This window comes from Cordyceps fumosorosea, assembly GCF_001636725.1.
Source record: "Cordyceps fumosorosea ARSEF 2679 chromosome Unknown scaffold_33, whole genome shotgun sequence".
In the NCBI taxonomy this organism is placed as follows: domain Eukaryota; kingdom Fungi; phylum Ascomycota; class Sordariomycetes; order Hypocreales; family Cordycipitaceae; genus Cordyceps; species Cordyceps fumosorosea.
The window spans coordinates 134,828-153,254 of NW_017387333.1; the positions used below are offsets into that span (position 1 = coordinate 134,828).

Consider the following 18,427-nt stretch of genomic DNA (forward strand, 5'->3'; position numbering starts at 1 on the left):
CATGTATACCGCGTCGAATGCCTTTTTCGACGCCATCTGGGATGCGGGCGTCACCCACTGCTTCGTCAACCTCGGCTCGGACCACCCGAGCTTCCTCAACGCCATGGTCCAGGGGCAGCGCGAGAAGAAGGACAACTTCCCCCGCATAATCACCTGTCCGAACGAAGTGAGCCCTCCCCTCCCTCCTCTCCCTCCCCCCCCTCCTTGTCCTCCACCTTCCCCCCCGCTCACCACACACAGATGGTCGCCATGTCCATGGCCGACGGCTTCGCCCGCCTGACCAACCGCCCGCAGTGCGTCATCGTGCACGTCGACGTCGGCACGCAGGCCCTCGCCGCCGCCGTCCACAACGCCTCCGCCGGCCGCTGCCCCGTGCTCGTCTTCGCCGGCCTCTCGCCTTTTACTCTTGACGGCGAGCACCGCGGCTCCCGCACCGAGCACATCCACTGGATGCAGGACGTCCCCGACCAGCGCGCCATCCTCGCCCAGTACTGCCGCTACGCCGGCGAGCTCAAAACCCCGCGCAACGTCAAGCAGCTGGTCAACCGCGCGCTGCAGTTCGCGCGCTCGGACCCCCAGGGGCCGGCGTACCTGTGCGGCGCGCGCGAGATCATGGAGGCCGAGGTCGAGCCGTACGAGATCAAGCAGGAGGAGTGGTCGCCGATTGCGCTGGGCGGGCTGCCGAGGGGGGCGGCGGGGGAGGTGGCGTGGTGGGCGGGACCACGCGTTTCCGGGGGCGCTGGTGAGGTTGGCGGATGCGGTGCCGGGGTTGCAGGTGCTGGACACGGGCGCGTGCGACATGTGCTTCCCGGCGACGCACGCGGCGTGGGCGGGCTCGCGGTACGGCGTGGAGCCGTGCATCGAGGCGGCGGACGTGATCCTGGTGGTCGACTGCGACGTGCCGTGGATCCCGACGCGGTGCCGGCCGCGCGACGACGCGGTCGTCTTCCACGTCGACGTCGACCCGCTGAAGCAGCTGATGCCCGTGGCGTACATCAAGGCGCGGGCGAGGTACCGCGCCGATGCGGTGCAGGCGCTGGAGCAGATCCTGGCCAGCTTGGGCGAGGGGCCGGCGGCGGAGACGCTCAAGGCGAGGACAGATGCGGAGGAGCAGCAGGAGCGGGTCAGGAAGGAGTACGAGGAAAGGCTGGCGAGGATCGAGGAGGCTGCGAAGCCGAAGCCGGACGGCGGGTTCGGGGCGGGTCATTTGTGTAGCAGGTTGCGGGAGCTGTGCCCGCCGGACACCATCTGGGCGGTCGAGGCGGTGACCAACACGCCGTGGGTGCACGACAACATCCGAGCGTCGCTGCCCGGCTCGCTACTCAACTGCGGCGGCGGCGGCCTGGGGTGGTCCGGCGGCGCGGCGCTGGGCATCAAACTCGCCACCGACGCCGACGGCGACCGCAAGTTCGTCGTGCAGATCGTCGGCGACGGCACCTACATGTTCTCCGTGCCGAGCAGCGTGTACTGGATCTCGAAGCGGTACAACATCCCGATCCTGACGATTGTGCTCAACAACAACGGTAAGACGCACTTGAACAATACCCGCGCGAGGGAGATGCTGACTTGATGCAGGATGGAACGCGCCGCGGCAGTCATACAACCTGGTGCACCCGGACGGCATCGCGCAGACGGCGACAAACGACGAGATCAACATCGCGTTCAACCCGACGCCCGACTACGCGGGCATCGCCAAGGCCGCGGCGTGCGGAGACCTCTTCGCGGCGCGCGTGAGCGAGGCCGAGGCGCTGCCGGGGGTGCTCCGGGAGGCGATTGAGAATGTCAAGGCGGGTCGGTCGGCCGTCCTGGACTGTGCTGTTGTGCTGGGTTGCTGATGCCGGCCCGAGCGAGTGATTACACGTATTCGCGAGCAGTTAAATATTCTCCGGGCTTAAGCATCCTCTGGGTTTCATATCTATTTATACAGTATCATTGTACTCCAACATCATCTCCTCATTTGCTTCTGCTTCTCTTCCTGCTCCTGCTCCTCCTGAAACTCTGCAAAGAGCTTGAGCATGCCATTCAGCGCATCCTCTCCCAGCATCACGCCCACCAGCCTGTCCGTCATCTCCCCGACCTTGACCGCCCTCTGCACCATGTCCGCCTCAAACTCCCGCACCCGCGGCGACAACACCTCCCCGAACCTGCACACATCCCCGGCCGCCTCCTCCCACGCCGCCGCCACCGCCTCCGCCAGCAGCGTCGCGTCCAGCATCGCCTGATTCACCCCCTCGCCGTTCGGCAGCATCACATGCGCCGCGTCCCCCACCACCGTCAGCCCCCTCCTATGCTTCCAGCTCGTCCCGTGCGGCAGCGCATACAGCCCGCGCACGTCCAGCCCCTCCGCGCCGCCCTCCTCCTCCTCCGCCCGCAGCGCCGTCCGCGCCAGCTCCTTCACCGCCTCCCCAAAACCGCCCAGGAACCGGTCGCTCCCCAGCAGCAGCGGAGCGGCGGCGGTCGGGGGCTTGCTGGCCAGGCCCGTGGTGACGCCGAGCTTCTCGTCCGTGGTGGTCAGCCAGAGGTGGACGCGCGCGGAGTCTCGGGGTCCGCGCTGCGAGACGACGGCGTGTCGGTCGCCGAGCGCGCTGAAGGAGCCGGTGCCGACGAGCCGCGCCAGGTGCGGATGGCGCGTGGACAGGTCCCGGATGGTGGCGGTGACGACCTGCGTGTTGCTGTAGCGCGGACGCACCCGGGTGAGCAGCGTGCGCACGCGGCTCCACGCGCCGTCCGCGCCGACCACCAGGTCAAACTCCTCGCGCGGCCGGCCGCCGCCAAAGTCGAGCGTCGTCACGCCGTCGTTGTGCTCGGCGGCGTGCAGCCTGCTGTCCCAGCGGACGCTCTCGGGCGGGATGCGCGTCAGCAGCAGCTTGGCCAGGTTGTTGCGGGAGATTTCCGGGCGCGCCTGCTCTGGGCGCTTCGCATCGTCGTCGTCGGACTTGAGGACGACGCGCTCGCCGAACTTGTCGGCGAGCACGTACTCCTCGGAGCACTCGCCGGTCAGAGGGAGGAACTCGTCGTAAAGTCCGCAGGCACGGATGGCGCGCAGGCCGTCGCCCTCGTGCAGGTCCAGCATGCCCGAGGGCGCCGCCCACGCCGCGGCCGAGGGCTCCGGGCGCAGCTCGAACACGGTGAAGGGGATGCGACGCTGGTGCAGCAGCGCGCCGAGGGTGAGTCCAGCAGGGCCGCCGCCAACGATAGCGATGCGCGGCGATGATGGTTTGTGCATGGTGGATGATGGGCGGCTGGAGGGTGGTCGAATGGATGTGAAGGCGCGACACATGCGTCGTGTCTTTGTTGCGAGGTTGTGTGACATTGTATTGCAGAGATAAGGCTGATGAAGACTGTAGAAATAAGCAATTTATAGTAAATTGTCGGACTGTGAATAAACCGTCCCGTCAGTGACGCAGTGCATTCCTCAGCGTTGGAGACGCGTTCTTTATAAGGCTGAGAATTCGGGCCCCGGAGGAAATATTCTTGGCGTTTCCGGACCGAGAGATCTCCGGCCCGCACGGGTGCCCACTCGGTCGACGGCCTGTTGGTCGATGGCGTGTCTAGCTTCAAAAAAGCACGAGGAGCTGGTCATGGCGCTGACGGGCTTGTGTTTCGTTTGCTTTGGCTTGTTTTTCTTCATTTTCCTCTTTTTGCATGCCCTTCTCTTTCCTTGGTTGGCTATCGTGACTGCTACCCTGCAGGTGATGTCCGAACATGTTGCGCAACGCAGGTGATGGTGTCACGAAACGACTCAAGTGACTCCAAGACGCGGTGGAGATTTCACACAAAGGTTATCGGCTGCCGATGTGGCGTACGGGGTCTACGGTCTGGGGAAGAAAAGGGTTCTGGAGAATGGAGTGATTGAGCTAAGAGGATACCTTTGCGGAGCGTGACGCGAGCAGCTGCTGCGAACCAGTATTCAAACATTGAGCTGTGACAGGGTGCGGCACGGTCTGCTGGCTCTTGAACAAGTCATTTACAGTTACAAGTTTGCGTCGTCAAGTTTGCACAACCCAAGTTTGCGGGGTCAAAGCCCAGCCTCGTTTATCAATGTTAGTGTTGAGGCACATCACGAGGTTGGCAGCTACATTATCCGAATACGAGTGTGCATCGAAGTCTTTGCCGATGGAGGGAGCCCATTGTTAGTCTGGAGATGGTCAGGAGATGAGGTGTGTTGGGTTGCAGCGGTGGCGTTGGATGGAGGGGATGATTGGATGGTGAGTGGACGGTGGTGGGAGGGCGAGTGGGAGTGGTGGTGGTGTGATGGGGCAATGGACAATAGTAATCGGTACCTTGCTGCAGATGTATGTCTTGGACGACGTGGGAGAAGGTGAAACTGAGGATGTTTGTGATGATTTGATGAGAAGTGAAGATGAGTGATAAGATAGAGGGATCAGGGATAAGGATAAGGATAAGGATAAGGGGATAACAAGTCGCGAATGACCCCAACATGTAACTGACTGCACAAACTGGGACTCGAGCGCACAAAAGAATACGACGAAAAAATCTACTGGACCCCTGGGCAGAAAAAGAAAAAAAAAAGAAAAAAAATTCTTCAATGTAACTTTGGTGCGCCAAACTATGCCTCGCTAGGCTGCAAGTCCGTAGCTAAATTAGGTGAAAGCAGGAGAGGCTGAGGCATTCCTACTTTTACAGGTACACAGGGCCGAAGAAAGCACAGACAGACTTGGGAATGGTCAAAATAGTGCTGATATTAGGTACCTAGTTTATTAGTGCTTGGCCCCTGACATGTACTGTCTGTACATATCTATCGGACGACTGACTGGTCACTCCGCGATTTCCTGGCATCCCGGCCTGATATGCTGATTCGACGACCCTGGCACGACCCTGGCACGACCCTGGCAAAGGGCTTGGGCAAATCAGGAGGTCATCTGGCACCTCCACAATCTGCCAAGCCACTGTAGCCATTGCAACCAACACTAGCGATGGGGCTTGGACGGGGAACAATGGGATGGGAGCAGCCACGCCCCTGCTCTTTGCGGAAAATACATTGAGAAGACAGAAAATAGAAACACAAATTGAAAGGAAAGTTGAGAAACATATCGAATATGTTAAAGGGTTAAGAGACTGCAAGGATGTCCAAAAATATCCAAGATGATTTTCATACCTTTTATTCAAACCTTGATCCACGCCCACCCCTTGTCCGCGACGGCCCGCCAGACCCCGCCGCTTAAACTTACACCAAGACAAGATCGACCTGTCGAGCCATGTCTCAATATTCATTTCCATAAAATGTCTAATTATTTAGTCGTAGGCCTATAAATATAGGCGCGACCTCGACCACCCACCCTCGATCTGACCCTGGCAACTCCCGTTGTACCCAATCTCGACTCGGAAACAATTACCGACCTCGTTCGCCGTCGCCAGCACTACAAACGCATACGCGAACGGCAAACCTCGCCATCTCTTCCCTTCACCACCACCACCACCACTTCCTCCTCCTCCTCCTCCTCCTCTCCCCGCCACCCAAATCATGGGTAATAATCCGAGCACCCCGATGGCGTCCTGCCTTGGCGCCATCTGCCCGACCACCGACTGCGTCGCCTTCCCCAACCGCGCCACCTACCAGACGAACTGGGTCGTGCCGTATAACCTCGACGTCCCCGTCACCCCGGCCGCCGTCATTCGGCCCAACTCGACAGCCGATGTGGCCGCCGCCGTCAAGTGCGCCGTCCAGCACGGCTACCAGGTCCAGGCCAAGTCTGGCGGCCACTCCTACGCGTACGTCTCTCTCCTCGCTTCGCTCGTTGCCCACCTTGCTAACAGCCTGTCTGCAGCAACTTTGGCCTCGGCGGGGGCGACGGCGGTCTCATGATCGACCTCCGCAACCTCCAGCACTTCTCCATGGACAACTCTACCTGGCAGGCCTCCTTCGGCTCCGGCTTCCTCCTCGGCAAGCTGGACCAGCACCTGCACGCCAACGGCAACCGCGCCATGGCCCACGGCACCTGTCCCGGCGTCGGCATCGGCGGCCACGCCACCATCGTACGTGGCCCCTCCAAATCATTCACCTACCCTCGATTCTATACTGACTGATGCAGGGCGGTATCGGCCCCTCGTCCCGCCTCTGGGGCACCGCGCTCGACCACGTCGTCGAGGTCGAGGTCGTCACCGCCGACGGTGCCGTCCAGCGTGCCTCGCGCACCCAGAACCCGGACCTCTTCTGGGCCATCCGCGGCGCCGGCGCCAGCTTCGGCATCGTCACCGAGTTCGTCGTCCGCACCGAGGAGGCCCCCCGCGACGTCGTCGAGTACACCTACAGCGCGCACCTCGGCGCGCAGTCCGACATGGCGCCCTTGTACAAGCAGTGGCAGGCGCTCGTCGCCGACCCGCAGCTCGACCGCCGCTTCGCCTCGCTCTTCATCGCCGAGCCGCTCGGTGTCCTCGTCACCGGCACCTTCTACGGCACAATGGAAGAGTTCCACGCCTCCGGCATCCCCGACCGCCTGCCCCAGGCGTCCACGGGCGTCAGCGTCACGGTGACGGACTGGCTCGGCAGCCTGGCGCACGTCGCGGAGACCGTCGGCCTGTATCTGTCCAACTTTTCCGTCAAGTTCGTCAGCCGGTCCCTCGCGCTGCGCCGCGAGGACCTCCTCGGCGACGCCGCCGTCGACGAGCTCTTCAACTACATGGGCTCCGCCAACGCGGACACCCCGCTGTGGTTCGTCATCTTCGACAACGAGGGCGGCGCCATCGCGGACGTGCCGGACGAGGACTCGGCGTACCCGCACCGCGACAAGCTGGTCATGTACCAGTCGTACTCGGTCGGGCTGGCGGGCGTCTCGGACAAGATGGTCAAGTTCGTGGACGGCGTGCAGGAGCGCGTGCGGGCGGGCGCGCCCGAGGCCAAGACGACGTACGCGGGCTATATTAATGCGAACCTGGACCGCAGCACGGCGCAGCACTTTTACTGGGGCGACAAGCTGCCGAAGCTGCGCGACCTGAAGAAGCGGTTCGACCCGGGTAATGTCTTCCGCAACCCGCAGAGCATCGACCCGGCCGAGTAAGGAGGGTGGGCGACAGACGAGGCTGTTGCACGGTAATGAGTGGAAAGGCCTTTTGACAGAGTTCACGACGTAGTGTACATAATGCTTAGTAAATGTAAATATTCAAAAGACTTTTGCTGCGTAATTCGTAATGCACAACTCATATCCAATCTGTTTTGTGCCATTCGCGTGTCCAGGTACCATCCGTCGTAGGAGACTAACCAAAACAAAACCAAAACAAAGAAAACAAAAAAAAGAACATGAGTCGTATACTGCGTAATATTATACGAATAGACTCAAGAAGTGCAGAAACAACAAAAACAAAAACAAAAAACAAAACCAAACACAAAAGCAAGAATCACTATGGATCCAATAACCATGCCTAGCAGCACAGTCCAGCGATGGGCCATTGCCCCAAGCTCAACACCGCCGCGTTCTCGCCTAATTCTCGCTTCTGGCTCACGCGAGCCTTGGTCCAACCCCCTTAGGACAACCGGGCACAATCTTGCAGTATTCGGGCTAGCGCATGCCTCAGCTGACGGTTCTCCTCTTGCAGATTCGTAATGTACCTCCGTCCCTCCGGGGACCTGACTCTCAACTCGCCGTTGGCGAACGCCGGGGGCGGCGGAGATTGACGCCTGTAGACTTCGAGGGCTGCGTTGAACACCTCAAACGAGAGCGGCCGCATCAGCCCCGGCCGTACGGGTGCTTGCAGGCGAGCCGGGCCGGTGGCGGGGAGCTGCTGCCCGCGCGGCCCGTTTTGCGGATGTGCGTGAGGCTGGGCGGCGTGCCGCGACTCAAAGGGATCGTCAAACGCAGCGAGGTCCTGGCCCACCGGTGCCTGGCCTGAGGGCGGCTGCGAGAGTCCGGTAGAGCCCTGAAACTGAGGAGGCTGTTGGCCCTGCGCGGCCTGCGAGAGTCCAGCAGAAGCCTGAAGCTGAGCAGAGAATTCGATCTGCGGTGCATGTTGATCTGTAGTGGGAAAATAAGCTTCAACAAGGGCAGCAATGCGAGCTGCCTCCTCGGCTTGCTGTTGAGCGGCTTGCTGTTGAGCGGCTTGCTGTTGAGCGGCTTGCTGCTGAGCGGTTTGCTGATATGCCATCTCCCGCTGTCGCATTGCCTGCCTCCGCAGTTGCATTTCTTGATGGTACTGAGCGAGGCGCGCATATTGAGCGGGCTGCTGCTGAGGTTGTGGAGCCAGCTGGTGTTGAGCCGGGTGATCGGGCTGTTGGCTCTGCGAGGTTTGAGACGGATGGTGATGGAAGAAGCCATTCGCATGCTGATCAGGCTGCTGAGCTTGCATTTCCCACTGGCCCGGACTGAGGGTAAGGTTTAGGGCAAACTGGTTCTGCGCTGCCGCAACGGGCGGCGGATTGCTAGTCGGCGGCCGAGGTTGTGCAGCCCACTGGCCTTGAGGGAGGTAGAAGTCAAGCTCGAATAGCTGGTCGTGCGGTACCTGGTGAGGCTGAGAGGCTTGTGGCATCCTATTCGGCTGTTGAAGTTGAAATGCCTGCTGGCCCTGGGCGGGACCCTGCTGCTGGGCACGTTGTTGGTTCTGTAGTCCATGGTGAGGCTGGGAGGCTTGCTGGTTCCTATTCGGCTGCTGAACCTGAAATGCCTGCCCCCCCTGGGCGGGACCCTGCTGCTGGGCAGGCTGTTGGTTCTGGCGTGCCCGACGGGATCGGGCTGGTTGCTGAGTGTTGCCATCAGCCCGCACCCTTCTCGTCACCGTGGCGTCTGAGGCCGTTGAAGTCGGGCGGCCTCTGCCCTGAGCGTTCGCTCCTTGGCCGACATCAGCACGGTCGGCTTCAGCAGTCTTTGAGTCGGCCATAGACTTTGCCCAGCTTGCGCCCCCATCCCATCCCTCGGTCGGGGCTTGTGGAGGGACTTGTTGCTGTTCCTGTTTCTGTGTCCCTTGCTGGGACCCTTCGGTTGATCCTGCCATATCTCGAAGAAGCTATCCAAGGCAACTTGAGCTCGCAGAGTATGGGATTGTTTGTAGTGAAATGATATTTTCACAGAGCTACTCACTTAGGATTATTGAGAATAGACCATGAATGGAGTCAAACCTGCTGAGGGTTTGGGTGGCGGGAGATGCGGCGGTGATGGGACCGCAGCAGAATTTGGGGGTGGGAAGGTGCGATTAGAAAAAAAAGAGGTAGACATGTTTCTTTGCTCAATTCCAACTCTATTAGGAGCCAATGCTCACATGGTGACGAGGCGGCGATAGACTTGATTCCCTATAATCTAGGCTCCCAGTTTGTGTCTTTTGACCAAGACCAACAGCGTTGCGGCCAACAGGTCGAACCCTAACGCTCGCTAACCAACAAGCCGGTTACTGTGCGAACCACCACTCCACCATGTTGGTCGGCAAATTGCCCAGGACGGAAAAGTCAACACCGGTTTGACGCATGGCAGCCACGATGTAATCAAATCCGTCGCGCAGAGCCGCGGCCGTCCACTCGCCCTCGTCGAGTCGTCGTATCTGCGGCACCGCCTCCTGCGACACCAACGGATCCGCCCATGCCACCTCGACGCGACCCGAGACGACCAAGCTCCTCGCCAGCTCCAGCCCCGGCGAGTTGGCCAGATGCGCCTGTCCCGGCTTGAACCCGATGCCCACGACCAGCACCCTCGGCCGCCTCCCTCCCTCCTCCTCCCCCTCCTCCCCCTCCTCCGCAAACCTCTCCAGGATGCGCCCTGCCAGCACGCCCGGCCGCGCCCTCATCGCCTCCGTCGCGCTCCTCAGCAGCGGAAACCCACCGCCCGCCAGCAAGTACCACGGATTCACCGGAATGCAGTGCCCGCCCACGCCCACGCCCGGCGCGAGCGGCATGTACCCGAACGGCTTCGTCGCCGCCGCCCTGCACACCTCCCACGGGTCCACGCGCAGCCCGCGACACGCGTCCGCCATCTCGTTCGCGTACGCGATGCCCACCATCCGCTGGCAGTTCTCGTACAGCTTGGCCATCTCCGCCACCTCTGGCGAGGACACCTCCACGACCGTGTCGAACGCGCGCGCGGATCGACGCGCTCCGGCGACATCCCCGCGAGTAGGCCGCGGCGGCCGGCGAGCGGACCGAGGAGCGTGCGGGTGGTGCCGACGGCGACGGAGCTCTCGATGACGACGACGGCGTTCGGGCGCGCGTGAGGCGAGATGACGGCGAGGGCTTGCCGGAGCGCGGAGGAGTCGACGGCCTGGAGGTCCGGGCGGAGCAGCGTGGGCACGGCGATGAGGAAGTGCGTGGCGGGCGCGAGGTCGCTCGCCCGGCTGGTGAAGAGGCAGGTGTCGCGGGGGTGAGTGGCGTCGATGTTGAGCTTGTCGACGCGGGACTGCGACACGTCAAAGCCGATGACGCGGCAGTGGCCGGAGAAGGCGCGGACGAGGTGCTCGCCGACGTAGCCGACGCCGATGACGGCGACGACGGGGTTTTGGCCGGGCCAGATGGGCTCCAGGTTGTGCAGGTCATCGTCCGAGTCCACAATCTCGCCGGGAGGCGTCTGGTCGTAGTAGTCGCCGACGAGGGGGTTGAGCTCTGCAGCATTTTCTACGCCATCGCTGGTTGTCGGTGGAGTTTGCATCTTGGAAAGAAATCTTGCCCCTACTCTGTTACTGGACAATACTCCGTAGTTGCCGGATGCAGTTGACGCTGTTGTTTTCTGGAATCCTGCACAGCCGACGCACGCAATATATCCTCCATGACCATCAAGCTCGACTGACCGGCCATCTACCTCTAACCTGATTCCACGCATATACGCCGCTGTGAAGCATTCACAGACTGGACACTGCCGTGTATATGTAGTACCTGCATGGGGGGGGGGGGGGGGGGGCCATGCACCGCAGGCGACGTCGTGCTACCCCAGAGTCTCAGTCACAGTCGTCAATAAAGTGCGTGCATAATGTGCAGCCAGCATGTTTCGGCTATCAGCATCTCTCGTATTCAGGCTCTTTTTGTTATCCGTGCCACGTCCCGATCCCCGCCACTATTGGCCCGGAGCCGAGAGGGACCTGCGCTGTCGGTCGATGCGGAACACTTTAATATCGCCTGCCGTGCGTTCTCTGGGCGTCCACATCGAGATGCAATGTCTCTGATTCAAAGATGTGCCCAGGCTTCAAGTGCAGGATTATTGGATTGGGCAGGATTTACTGAGACGTAAGGCGTCGTAGATGCGTGGACGTGAGGGCAGGCCGGAAAGCGTAAAAGAGCAGCGTGGGAAGCATCTTTCGCAAGACAGACAGACAGGCGGGCATACAGTCAGACAGACAACCACTACCAACCAAACAAGTGAGACAGTTTGTTTTTGATAAAGTTTTGAGCGATTTTTCCTCTGCATCATGAAGCCTTCTTTGGCAATCTTCTGCTTATGCCTAAGCGCGGTAGCCGTCGCGCAGGCCTCGCTGCCCGGCCTGGCCGTGTCTACCCTGCACAAGCGGCAGGAGTGCGGTGCCGGCGTGGGATCCTGCGCTCCGGGACAGTGCTGCTCTGAGGGCGGATGGTGCGGGACGTCCCATGCGTACTGCGGCGGCTCGCAGTGCCAGCTGGAGTACTGCGACTCCTGCGACACTTTGTAAGGCGTCCTGTGGTGATGTTGGTGCTGGGTGGTGATGGTTTTGTTAACAGAGTTGCAGCAAAGGACCGTCTGGCCCTTCAACCGAGAAAATCCCCCGCGATGCCGTTGGAAATGTTCCATATGGTCAGTATGATGCTTATCCACCCGAACATGAAATAGATGCTGACTGCTCAGGCACCACCATGACGAGCTGCAAGACCCCTGGCATGCTCGCGCTCACCTTTGACGACGGCCCGGACGTCTTTACCCCGCAGATCCTGGACATCCTGAGCTCCTACAACGTCAAGGCAACCTTCTTCATCGCCGGCAACAACCGCGACAAGGGGCCGATGGACGACCCTTCGCTGCCCTGGCCGCGCGTGCTGCGCCGCATGCACGCTGAGGGCCACCAGCTCGCCAGCCACACCTGGACGCACCGCAACCTCAACAAGGTGAGCCGCGCGGTGCAGTTCACCGAGATGATCTTCAACGAGATGGCCTTCCGCAACGTCTTTGGCTGGGCGCCCACGTACATGCGGCCGCCGTATCTCGAGTGCAGCGCGCAGTCCGGGTGCACCGATTTGCAGAAGACGCTGGGCTATCATGTGATCAATAGCAACATTGATACGAAGGACTACCTGAACGACGCGCCGGAGAACATCCACCGGTCTAGGGAGCGCTTCGAGCAGGCGCTGGTGCGCGGCGACCCGGCTCGCGACAGCTTCATCGTGTTGGCGCACGATGTGCACTACCACACGGTGGTTAACCTGACGACCTTCATGATCGAGACGGCGCGCGCGCGCGGCTACAAGCTGGTGACTGTGGGCGAGTGCCTGGGTGATCCCCAAGGGAACTGGTACCGGAACGCGGGCAAGGATCCGAGAGCGCCGACGCCGACTACGAGCAGCCAGCCCGGGACGACGCGGACGAGCTCCTCGCGGATGACGGCACCGACGATGACGGACCGCGTCTCCCCGGACCAGACCTGCGGCGGTAGCTCGGGCAACACCTGTCAGGGCTCGCGCTTTGGCAATTGCTGCTCCTTCTGGGGATTCTGGTAAGTCGCAGGACAGACAGACAGGCAGACAGGCAGACAGGCAGACAGGCAGGAAGTGGCACGAAGACAAGACAGACAGACATAGACGTGGCTGGCTAACGGAACGGGGTGACGCGAAACAGTGGCTCGAGCAACAAGTACTGCGGCACGGGCTGCGACGTCGACTTTGGCACGTGCAACAACGTGTCGCCGGGCATCAGCGACACCACCAACGGGCTGTGCGGAGCCAAGTTTGCGGCGACGTGCCTCAACTACGGCAGCAAGCGGTGCTGCTCGGAGAGTGGTTACTGGTGAGTGCGACCTAAGAAGATGTGTATGTGAAATTAAGGCTGACCTGGAGACGAAAGCGGCGACTCATCCGCACATTGCGGCGCTGGATGCCAGGACGACTATGGTCGCTGCGACTAGGCAACAAGAGCGATACGAGCCACGAGGTTTGTATGATGCTGTAGTCAGGTGATCTCGGAGTGACTCTGTTGTCGGAGATGTGAAATAACTTTGGAGAGATGAATGGTTGGTGGTCAGTTACTCCGCCTGGTGCGTCCGTCCTCACGGGCTCGTCTCGTATACAATGAAGTGTGTGGGTGCCACAGACTATGCATGTCCACGCCACCGGGAAGGATCTTAGATAAAGATATTCATTAAACTTCATTTCCGCACTTCCTCTTCTTCATGCCAGGGTCAGGGCCACCGCGCTGGAAAAATGCATGTCGCACCGCGGGTGCGAGCCGCGTCCCGCGTTGCACCACGGACACGACATTTGCAGCCAGCCAATGAAGCCATCTCGGTGGGTGAAGATGAAACGTGGCAGGCAGGCAACGACGGTTGTCTGCAGCAGGCCAGGAATAGTAGCAGCAGCAACAGTAGCAGTCTTTGTTCTCGTGTGTTGTGCTCTTGTCGGGTGCTGCACTACCACCCCTCCCAAGGTGCATAATTAGCCTAAGGAAACTGCGCCATTGTCTGTGATTCCATGTATTCGGTGCAGACGTCTGCGGAGGCGCGGTGATTGGCATGATATCTGATATAATCGGACATGCCTTCAAGACATCAAAACCAATAATATGACGTGTTACGCCGAATCAGTCACTCACCTGCGGCAAGCCTGGGGGAGAAGCTGGCTGTTGGGCTGACCGAGGCGGCCAGCTTCACGCCGTGAATCATGGCCGATGCTTGTACAACTCTTCATGCAGAATTTGAACTCCTTCAGCTTCGCCGTATCATTGGTCGGCATACATGATGTGGCTATTTGTGGCATTATTTCCCTTTGCATTTGCGGGAATGATATTGAGTGCGATGCCCGACGAGGGCAAAAAGGCAGCGCCTCGCGTCGTTGGCTCTCGCTTCGAGCCCTCCCTCTCTTGGCGCCCCTCCCCGGATACGGAGAGAAACGAGATTTTTGTTCTTAATTTTCCCTTTAGCTCGGTTTACCGTACAGTGTGTGTTTGCATGTTCTTCGCTTATGAATAGATAGGGCTGTTTGTTCAGGCGGCATCATAGCAAACGGGAGAGGGAGCCATAAAACCAGCCTCTGCCGTTATTCGGGCCGTCGCATGGCCCAAGCTGATGTCTTGCATCTTCTCTTGCGCATGAATAGCTTGTTTGCTCCGATACATGATGGAAGAATCGAAAGAGGCGCAGAGGTCTCTGGAAGAGCTGATCATCCAGGAGCTCAGTCCGCCTCGGCAGGCTGTGCTGGCAGACGAGTCGGCGTCTCGCGCGTCGGTAAGTGGCGACCACCAACAAGGAAACAAATGCGAAAATTTCCGATTCCTGTCGTTCCTTTCTGTAGCGGGCCCAACGCTAACACCTTCCCGTAATAGTCCATAAACCGCCAAATATACGGAATCCTGCCACCGGGCAGTCGAACGCCCCAGACCACCGCCTCGTGGACCTCGCACGGCGCTGACTCGGACGCCTCCTTCAACTCGGCTGTTCAGCAGGAAGAGGCCAAGCTCCGGTGGGACGCCGATGAAGAGCTCCAGCGCCTGTCGCGGACGCTGCTCCGCATGCAGAAATGGAGCCTCGTCGCGGGCCTGGCGATCATCAACGGCTCCCTCATCTACGCCGCCATCAAGTTCTGGCAGGTATACTACCTCTTCATCGTGCTGCTCAGCTCAAACACGACCCTCCAGGCCTTCATGGTCCTCTGCATCGTCGGCGTCTGCGTCTGGAACAAGGTGTTTTGCGCTCTCAGGAAGCGCAAGGAGACGGTGCCGGAGGAGCCCGAACGGATGGTGCTGCTTCTGCCCTGCTACAACGAGACCCCCGAGGAGCTGTCCAAATCCCTCGACTCGCTGATCGACCAGGAGGGCATCGAGCAGCACCCGCGGCTCATCCTCATCGTCGTCGACGGCAACGTGCGCGGGCCTGGCATGGACAAGACGACCCAGCGCTACCTCCTCGAGGACATCCTGGAACCAGGACCTTGCCGCGTCTTCCAAAACGGGTACCGCGCACGCGATGGGCTCTTCATGCCCGTCAAGGTGCAGACGGGCACCTACCGCGGGCTGCCGTACGTCTTGGTCGGCAAGAAGTACAACCAGGGCAAGCGCGACAGCCTGTGCTTCGCGCGGTCCTTCCTCTACCACTACCAGCAGCAGCAACAGCGGCGGCCGACCTCCTCCTTTGAAGCCACCAGTGCCAGCACCAGCGCCGGCGCCGGCGGCGTCGTCACCATGTTCCACAACGACCTCTTCGCGCATCTCGGCGCCGCGCTCGTCCGCCGCGGCCTCGCCACCGTCGACTACCTAGTCGGCATGGATGCCGACACCGTCTTTGACCGGCACTGCGTCTGGGAGATGCTGCGCGAGATGCGCACCAACCCGCGCCTCGTCGGCGTCTGCGGCCACGTCTGTGTCGACTTCGCCGCCCGCCCCTTTGGCCTCTGGTCGCTCTACCAGTCCGTCGAGTACTCGCAGACGCAAGGTTTGCGCCGCATGTTCCAGTCGCGTGTCACGGGAAAGGTCAACTGTTTGCCGGGCTGCTGCCAGCTAATCCGCATCGACGAGGCGACGTTTGGCGACGAGGTGCTGCGGCGCCGCTTCGGATACTGCCCGAAGCCAAACGACGTCATGACGCGCCACATCATGGGGAACTACTCCGAGGACAGCATCCACGCGAGCATAATCTTCAGCCTGTTCCCCAAGAAGCAGACGGCGCAGGCGCTGAGGGCCAAGGCCTTCACCATCGTCCCGCAGACGTGGGGGGTATTCTTGTCGCAGCGGAAGCGCTGGGCGCTGGGCAGCATCTCCAACGAGTTCGTCATGATCTTCCGGCCAGGAATCATATTGATAGAGCGTTTGCAGAGCGTCGTGGCCGTGCTGACCTGGGCCATCACGCCGTTCATCGTCGCCGCGCTCGGCGAGATGATTATGCTGTTCGTCAAGCACGGGAAGGAGGTCATCCGGAACCCGGTCTTCCTGGCACTGTTCTCGCTGCTCTGGGTGCGCTATGTAAGTGCCATTCATTCCTTGTCTGACGGATGCGGAGTCGTGGACTAACGTGAGACAACTAGTTGTATTCATTCTGCATCGGCTTCTGGCTCCCGCGAAACAACATCGAGCGAGCTCAATACTTTGTCGGCTTCTTCATCCACTTCTTCACCTCGCCGTTCATGAACATCATCATCCTCGTCTACTCGCTGGCGAACTCGGACGACTTCAAATGGGGCAAGACGCGGGAAGTGGTGCAGGAGGGCGGGGAGGGGAATACGGACGCGCAAGGGGGGCGAGGAACTCATTAATAACTATTTCTATTTGTACAAAGACGAACAAAGTGAATAAAATGATGCGATAGATAGATAGATTGGTACCACAAAGTCACAGACTCAGTTGCAAACGGATGCCCGAGCCAGTGGCGGGTATCGCCGGCAGAGCGGCTTTGGTGGGGCAGAAAAAATAGCCGGCGGGGTGGCCAGATCATGACACGCCACTCGATAGTTAACGTTTTCCATTTATTTTTAATTTCTAATACAAACACACATCATCATTTCTTTTTCCCTTTCTTCTTCTCCGACTGATTGCATTCCAAATACACCCAACACCCGTCAAGATGGCTGACTCGTCTGCCCTCCCCCACGTCGGCCGCCGGCCCGCCACGGTCCTCTCCGCCACCGAGCTGATCGGCAACACGCCGCTGGTACGCCTCAACAAGGTGCCGCAGTCGCTCGGCGTCGAGTGCGACGTCTACGTCAAGGCCGAGCTGTTCAACGCCGGCGGTAGTGTCAAGGACCGCATCGCGCTGCGCATGGTCGAGGAGGCCGAGAAGAGCGGCCGCATCAAGCCCGGCGACACGCTGATCGAGCCGACCTCTGGCAACACGTACGTACAACAACAACCTTGAGGGGCAGTACACAGAAACACCAGACAAGTAGCATACTGACAGATGTGCAGCGGCATTGGCCTGGCCCTCGTCGCCGCTATCAAGGGTTACAAGACCATCATCACCATGCCCGAGAAGATGTCCGCCGAAAAGGTGTCCGTCCTGCGCGCCCTCGGTGCCACCATCATACGCACGCCCACCCAGGCCGCCTGGGACGCGCCCGAGTCGCACATCGGCGTCGCGCGCCGCCTCGAGAAGGAGATGCCCAACGCGCACATCCTCGACCAGTACGGCAACATCGACAACCCGCTTGCGCACGAGCTCGGCACCGCCGAGGAGATCTGGGAGCAGACCGGCGGCCGCGTCGACGCCATCGTCGCCGGCGCGGGCACCGGCGGCACTATCACCGGCCTCGCGCGTGGCCTCAAGAAGCGCAGCGCCGACGTGAAAGTCATCGCGGCGGACCCGCACGGCAGCATCCTGGCGCTGCCCGAGGCGCTCAACGAGGAGCACGCCAACCAGCCGTACAAGGTGGAGGGCATCGGGTACGACTTCGTGCCGGAGGTGCTGGACCGCCCGCTGGTGGACAAGTGGTACAAGACGGACGACGAGGAGTCGTTCCGCCTCGCGAGGAGGCTGATCTCCGAGGAGGGCCTGCTGGTCGGCGGCAGCTCCGGGTCCGCGATGGCAGCGATGCTGCGCGCCGTCAAGGACTACGGCTTCAAGAAGGGCGACGTCGTCGTCGTGGTCCTGCCGGACAGCATCCGCAGCTACCTGTCCAAGTTTGCCGACGACGACTGGCTGGCCGCCAACAACCTGCTCCCCGTCAATGGCGTCGAGGCGTCGTCGGCCATCGCCCGCGGTGGCTCCGCCTCTGCGGACCCGTACGCGGGCGCCACCATCGCTTCGCTGCGCCTCAAGCCCGTCACCTCGGTCGCCGCGACGGCCGACTGCTCCGAGGCCGTCGAGACGATGCGCGACAAGGGCTTCGACCAGCTGCCTGTGCTGGCCCCCTCCGGCCGGCTGGTCGGCCTCGTCACCCTCGGCAACCTGCTGAGCTACATCTCCAGCGGCCGCGCCACCGGCCAGACCCAGGTCAAGGACGTCATGTTCGACTTTGGCCGCATGGACGAGATCGTCACCGACCCCCGCCAGACCGCCGGCGCCAGCAAGGAGGGCGTGAAGCGCAAGTTCGTGGAGATCACCTTGGACACGGAGCTCGCGTACCTCAGCAAGTTCTTCGAGTGGAACAGCGCGGCCGTCGTGACGGAGAAGAGCGCGGACAGCAAGACGCTGGCCAAGCCGGTGGCGGTCGTGACCAAGGTCGACCTGCTCACCTATCTGGTCAACAAGAAGATTTAAAGGCCAAATTTGATGCGGGCTTTTTGCTTCAATTCCCTTTTCTATTTTGTCTTTTTGCTACATTGTGCGGCTGGCGTTTGGTTGCATTCAACTTGTCATGAAACTGGTGTCAAAGGATAGACAGACTAGACACAGGGCG

The 18,427-nt window shown here is 60.8% G+C and overlaps 8 protein-coding genes across 8 annotated transcripts; 5 read left to right on the plus strand and 3 right to left on the minus strand.

Annotated features, from left to right (window-relative positions):
• Nucleotide 1: 1 nt before the first annotated feature.
• ISF_08651 (thiamine pyrophosphate enzyme) lies at nt 2-1,835 on the plus strand (the record flags this gene model as incomplete). Its single annotated transcript, XM_018852254.1, has 4 exons — nt 2-166; nt 241-990; nt 1,034-1,523; nt 1,576-1,835. The coding sequence occupies 4 exons, from the start codon at nt 2-4 to the stop codon at nt 1,833-1,835; spliced, it is 1,665 nt and encodes a 554-aa protein (XP_018700580.1).
• Nucleotides 1,836-1,945: 110 nt separating this feature from the next.
• Nucleotides 1,946-3,226, minus strand: ISF_08652 (salicylate hydroxylase; the record flags this gene model as incomplete). The annotated part of the gene is made up of 1 exon (XM_018852255.1): nt 1,946-3,226. The coding sequence occupies one exon, from the start codon at nt 3,224-3,226 to the stop codon at nt 1,946-1,948; it is 1,281 nt and encodes a 426-aa protein (XP_018700581.1).
• Nucleotides 3,227-5,485: 2,259 nt separating this feature from the next.
• On the plus strand, nt 5,486-7,019 carry ISF_08653 (FAD-binding, type 2; the record flags this gene model as incomplete). Its single annotated transcript, XM_018852256.1, has 3 exons — nt 5,486-5,733; nt 5,790-5,997; nt 6,054-7,019. 3 exons carry the CDS (start codon nt 5,486-5,488, stop codon nt 7,017-7,019), a joined length of 1,422 nt encoding a protein of 473 aa, XP_018700582.1.
• Nucleotides 7,020-7,482: 463 nt separating this feature from the next.
• On the minus strand, nt 7,483-8,829 carry ISF_08654 (hypothetical protein; the record flags this gene model as incomplete). Its single annotated transcript, XM_018852257.1, has 1 exon — nt 7,483-8,829. One exon carries the CDS (start codon nt 8,827-8,829, stop codon nt 7,483-7,485), a length of 1,347 nt encoding a protein of 448 aa, XP_018700583.1.
• A 504-nt stretch (nt 8,830-9,333) lies between these two features.
• On the minus strand, nt 9,334-10,580 carry ISF_08655 (6-phosphogluconate dehydrogenase, protein; the record flags this gene model as incomplete). Its single annotated transcript, XM_018852258.1, has 2 exons — nt 9,334-9,980; nt 10,013-10,580. 2 exons carry the CDS (start codon nt 10,578-10,580, stop codon nt 9,334-9,336), a joined length of 1,215 nt encoding a protein of 404 aa, XP_018700584.1.
• Nucleotides 10,581-11,334: 754 nt separating this feature from the next.
• ISF_08656 (chitin deacetylase) lies at nt 11,335-13,014 on the plus strand (the record flags this gene model as incomplete). The annotated part of the gene is made up of 5 exons (XM_018852259.1): nt 11,335-11,567; nt 11,629-11,693; nt 11,745-12,606; nt 12,729-12,896; nt 12,954-13,014. The coding sequence occupies 5 exons, from the start codon at nt 11,335-11,337 to the stop codon at nt 13,012-13,014; spliced, it is 1,389 nt and encodes a 462-aa protein (XP_018700585.1).
• A 1,206-nt stretch (nt 13,015-14,220) lies between these two features.
• Nucleotides 14,221-16,348, plus strand: ISF_08657 (chitin synthase; the record flags this gene model as incomplete). Its single annotated transcript, XM_018852260.1, has 3 exons — nt 14,221-14,328; nt 14,427-16,058; nt 16,121-16,348. 3 exons carry the CDS (start codon nt 14,221-14,223, stop codon nt 16,346-16,348), a joined length of 1,968 nt encoding a protein of 655 aa, XP_018700586.1.
• A 308-nt stretch (nt 16,349-16,656) lies between these two features.
• On the plus strand, nt 16,657-18,288 carry ISF_08658 (cystathionine beta-synthase; the record flags this gene model as incomplete). The annotated part of the gene is made up of 2 exons (XM_018852261.1): nt 16,657-16,925; nt 16,998-18,288. The coding sequence occupies 2 exons, from the start codon at nt 16,657-16,659 to the stop codon at nt 18,286-18,288; spliced, it is 1,560 nt and encodes a 519-aa protein (XP_018700587.1).
• Nucleotides 18,289-18,427: the final 139 nt, after the last annotated feature.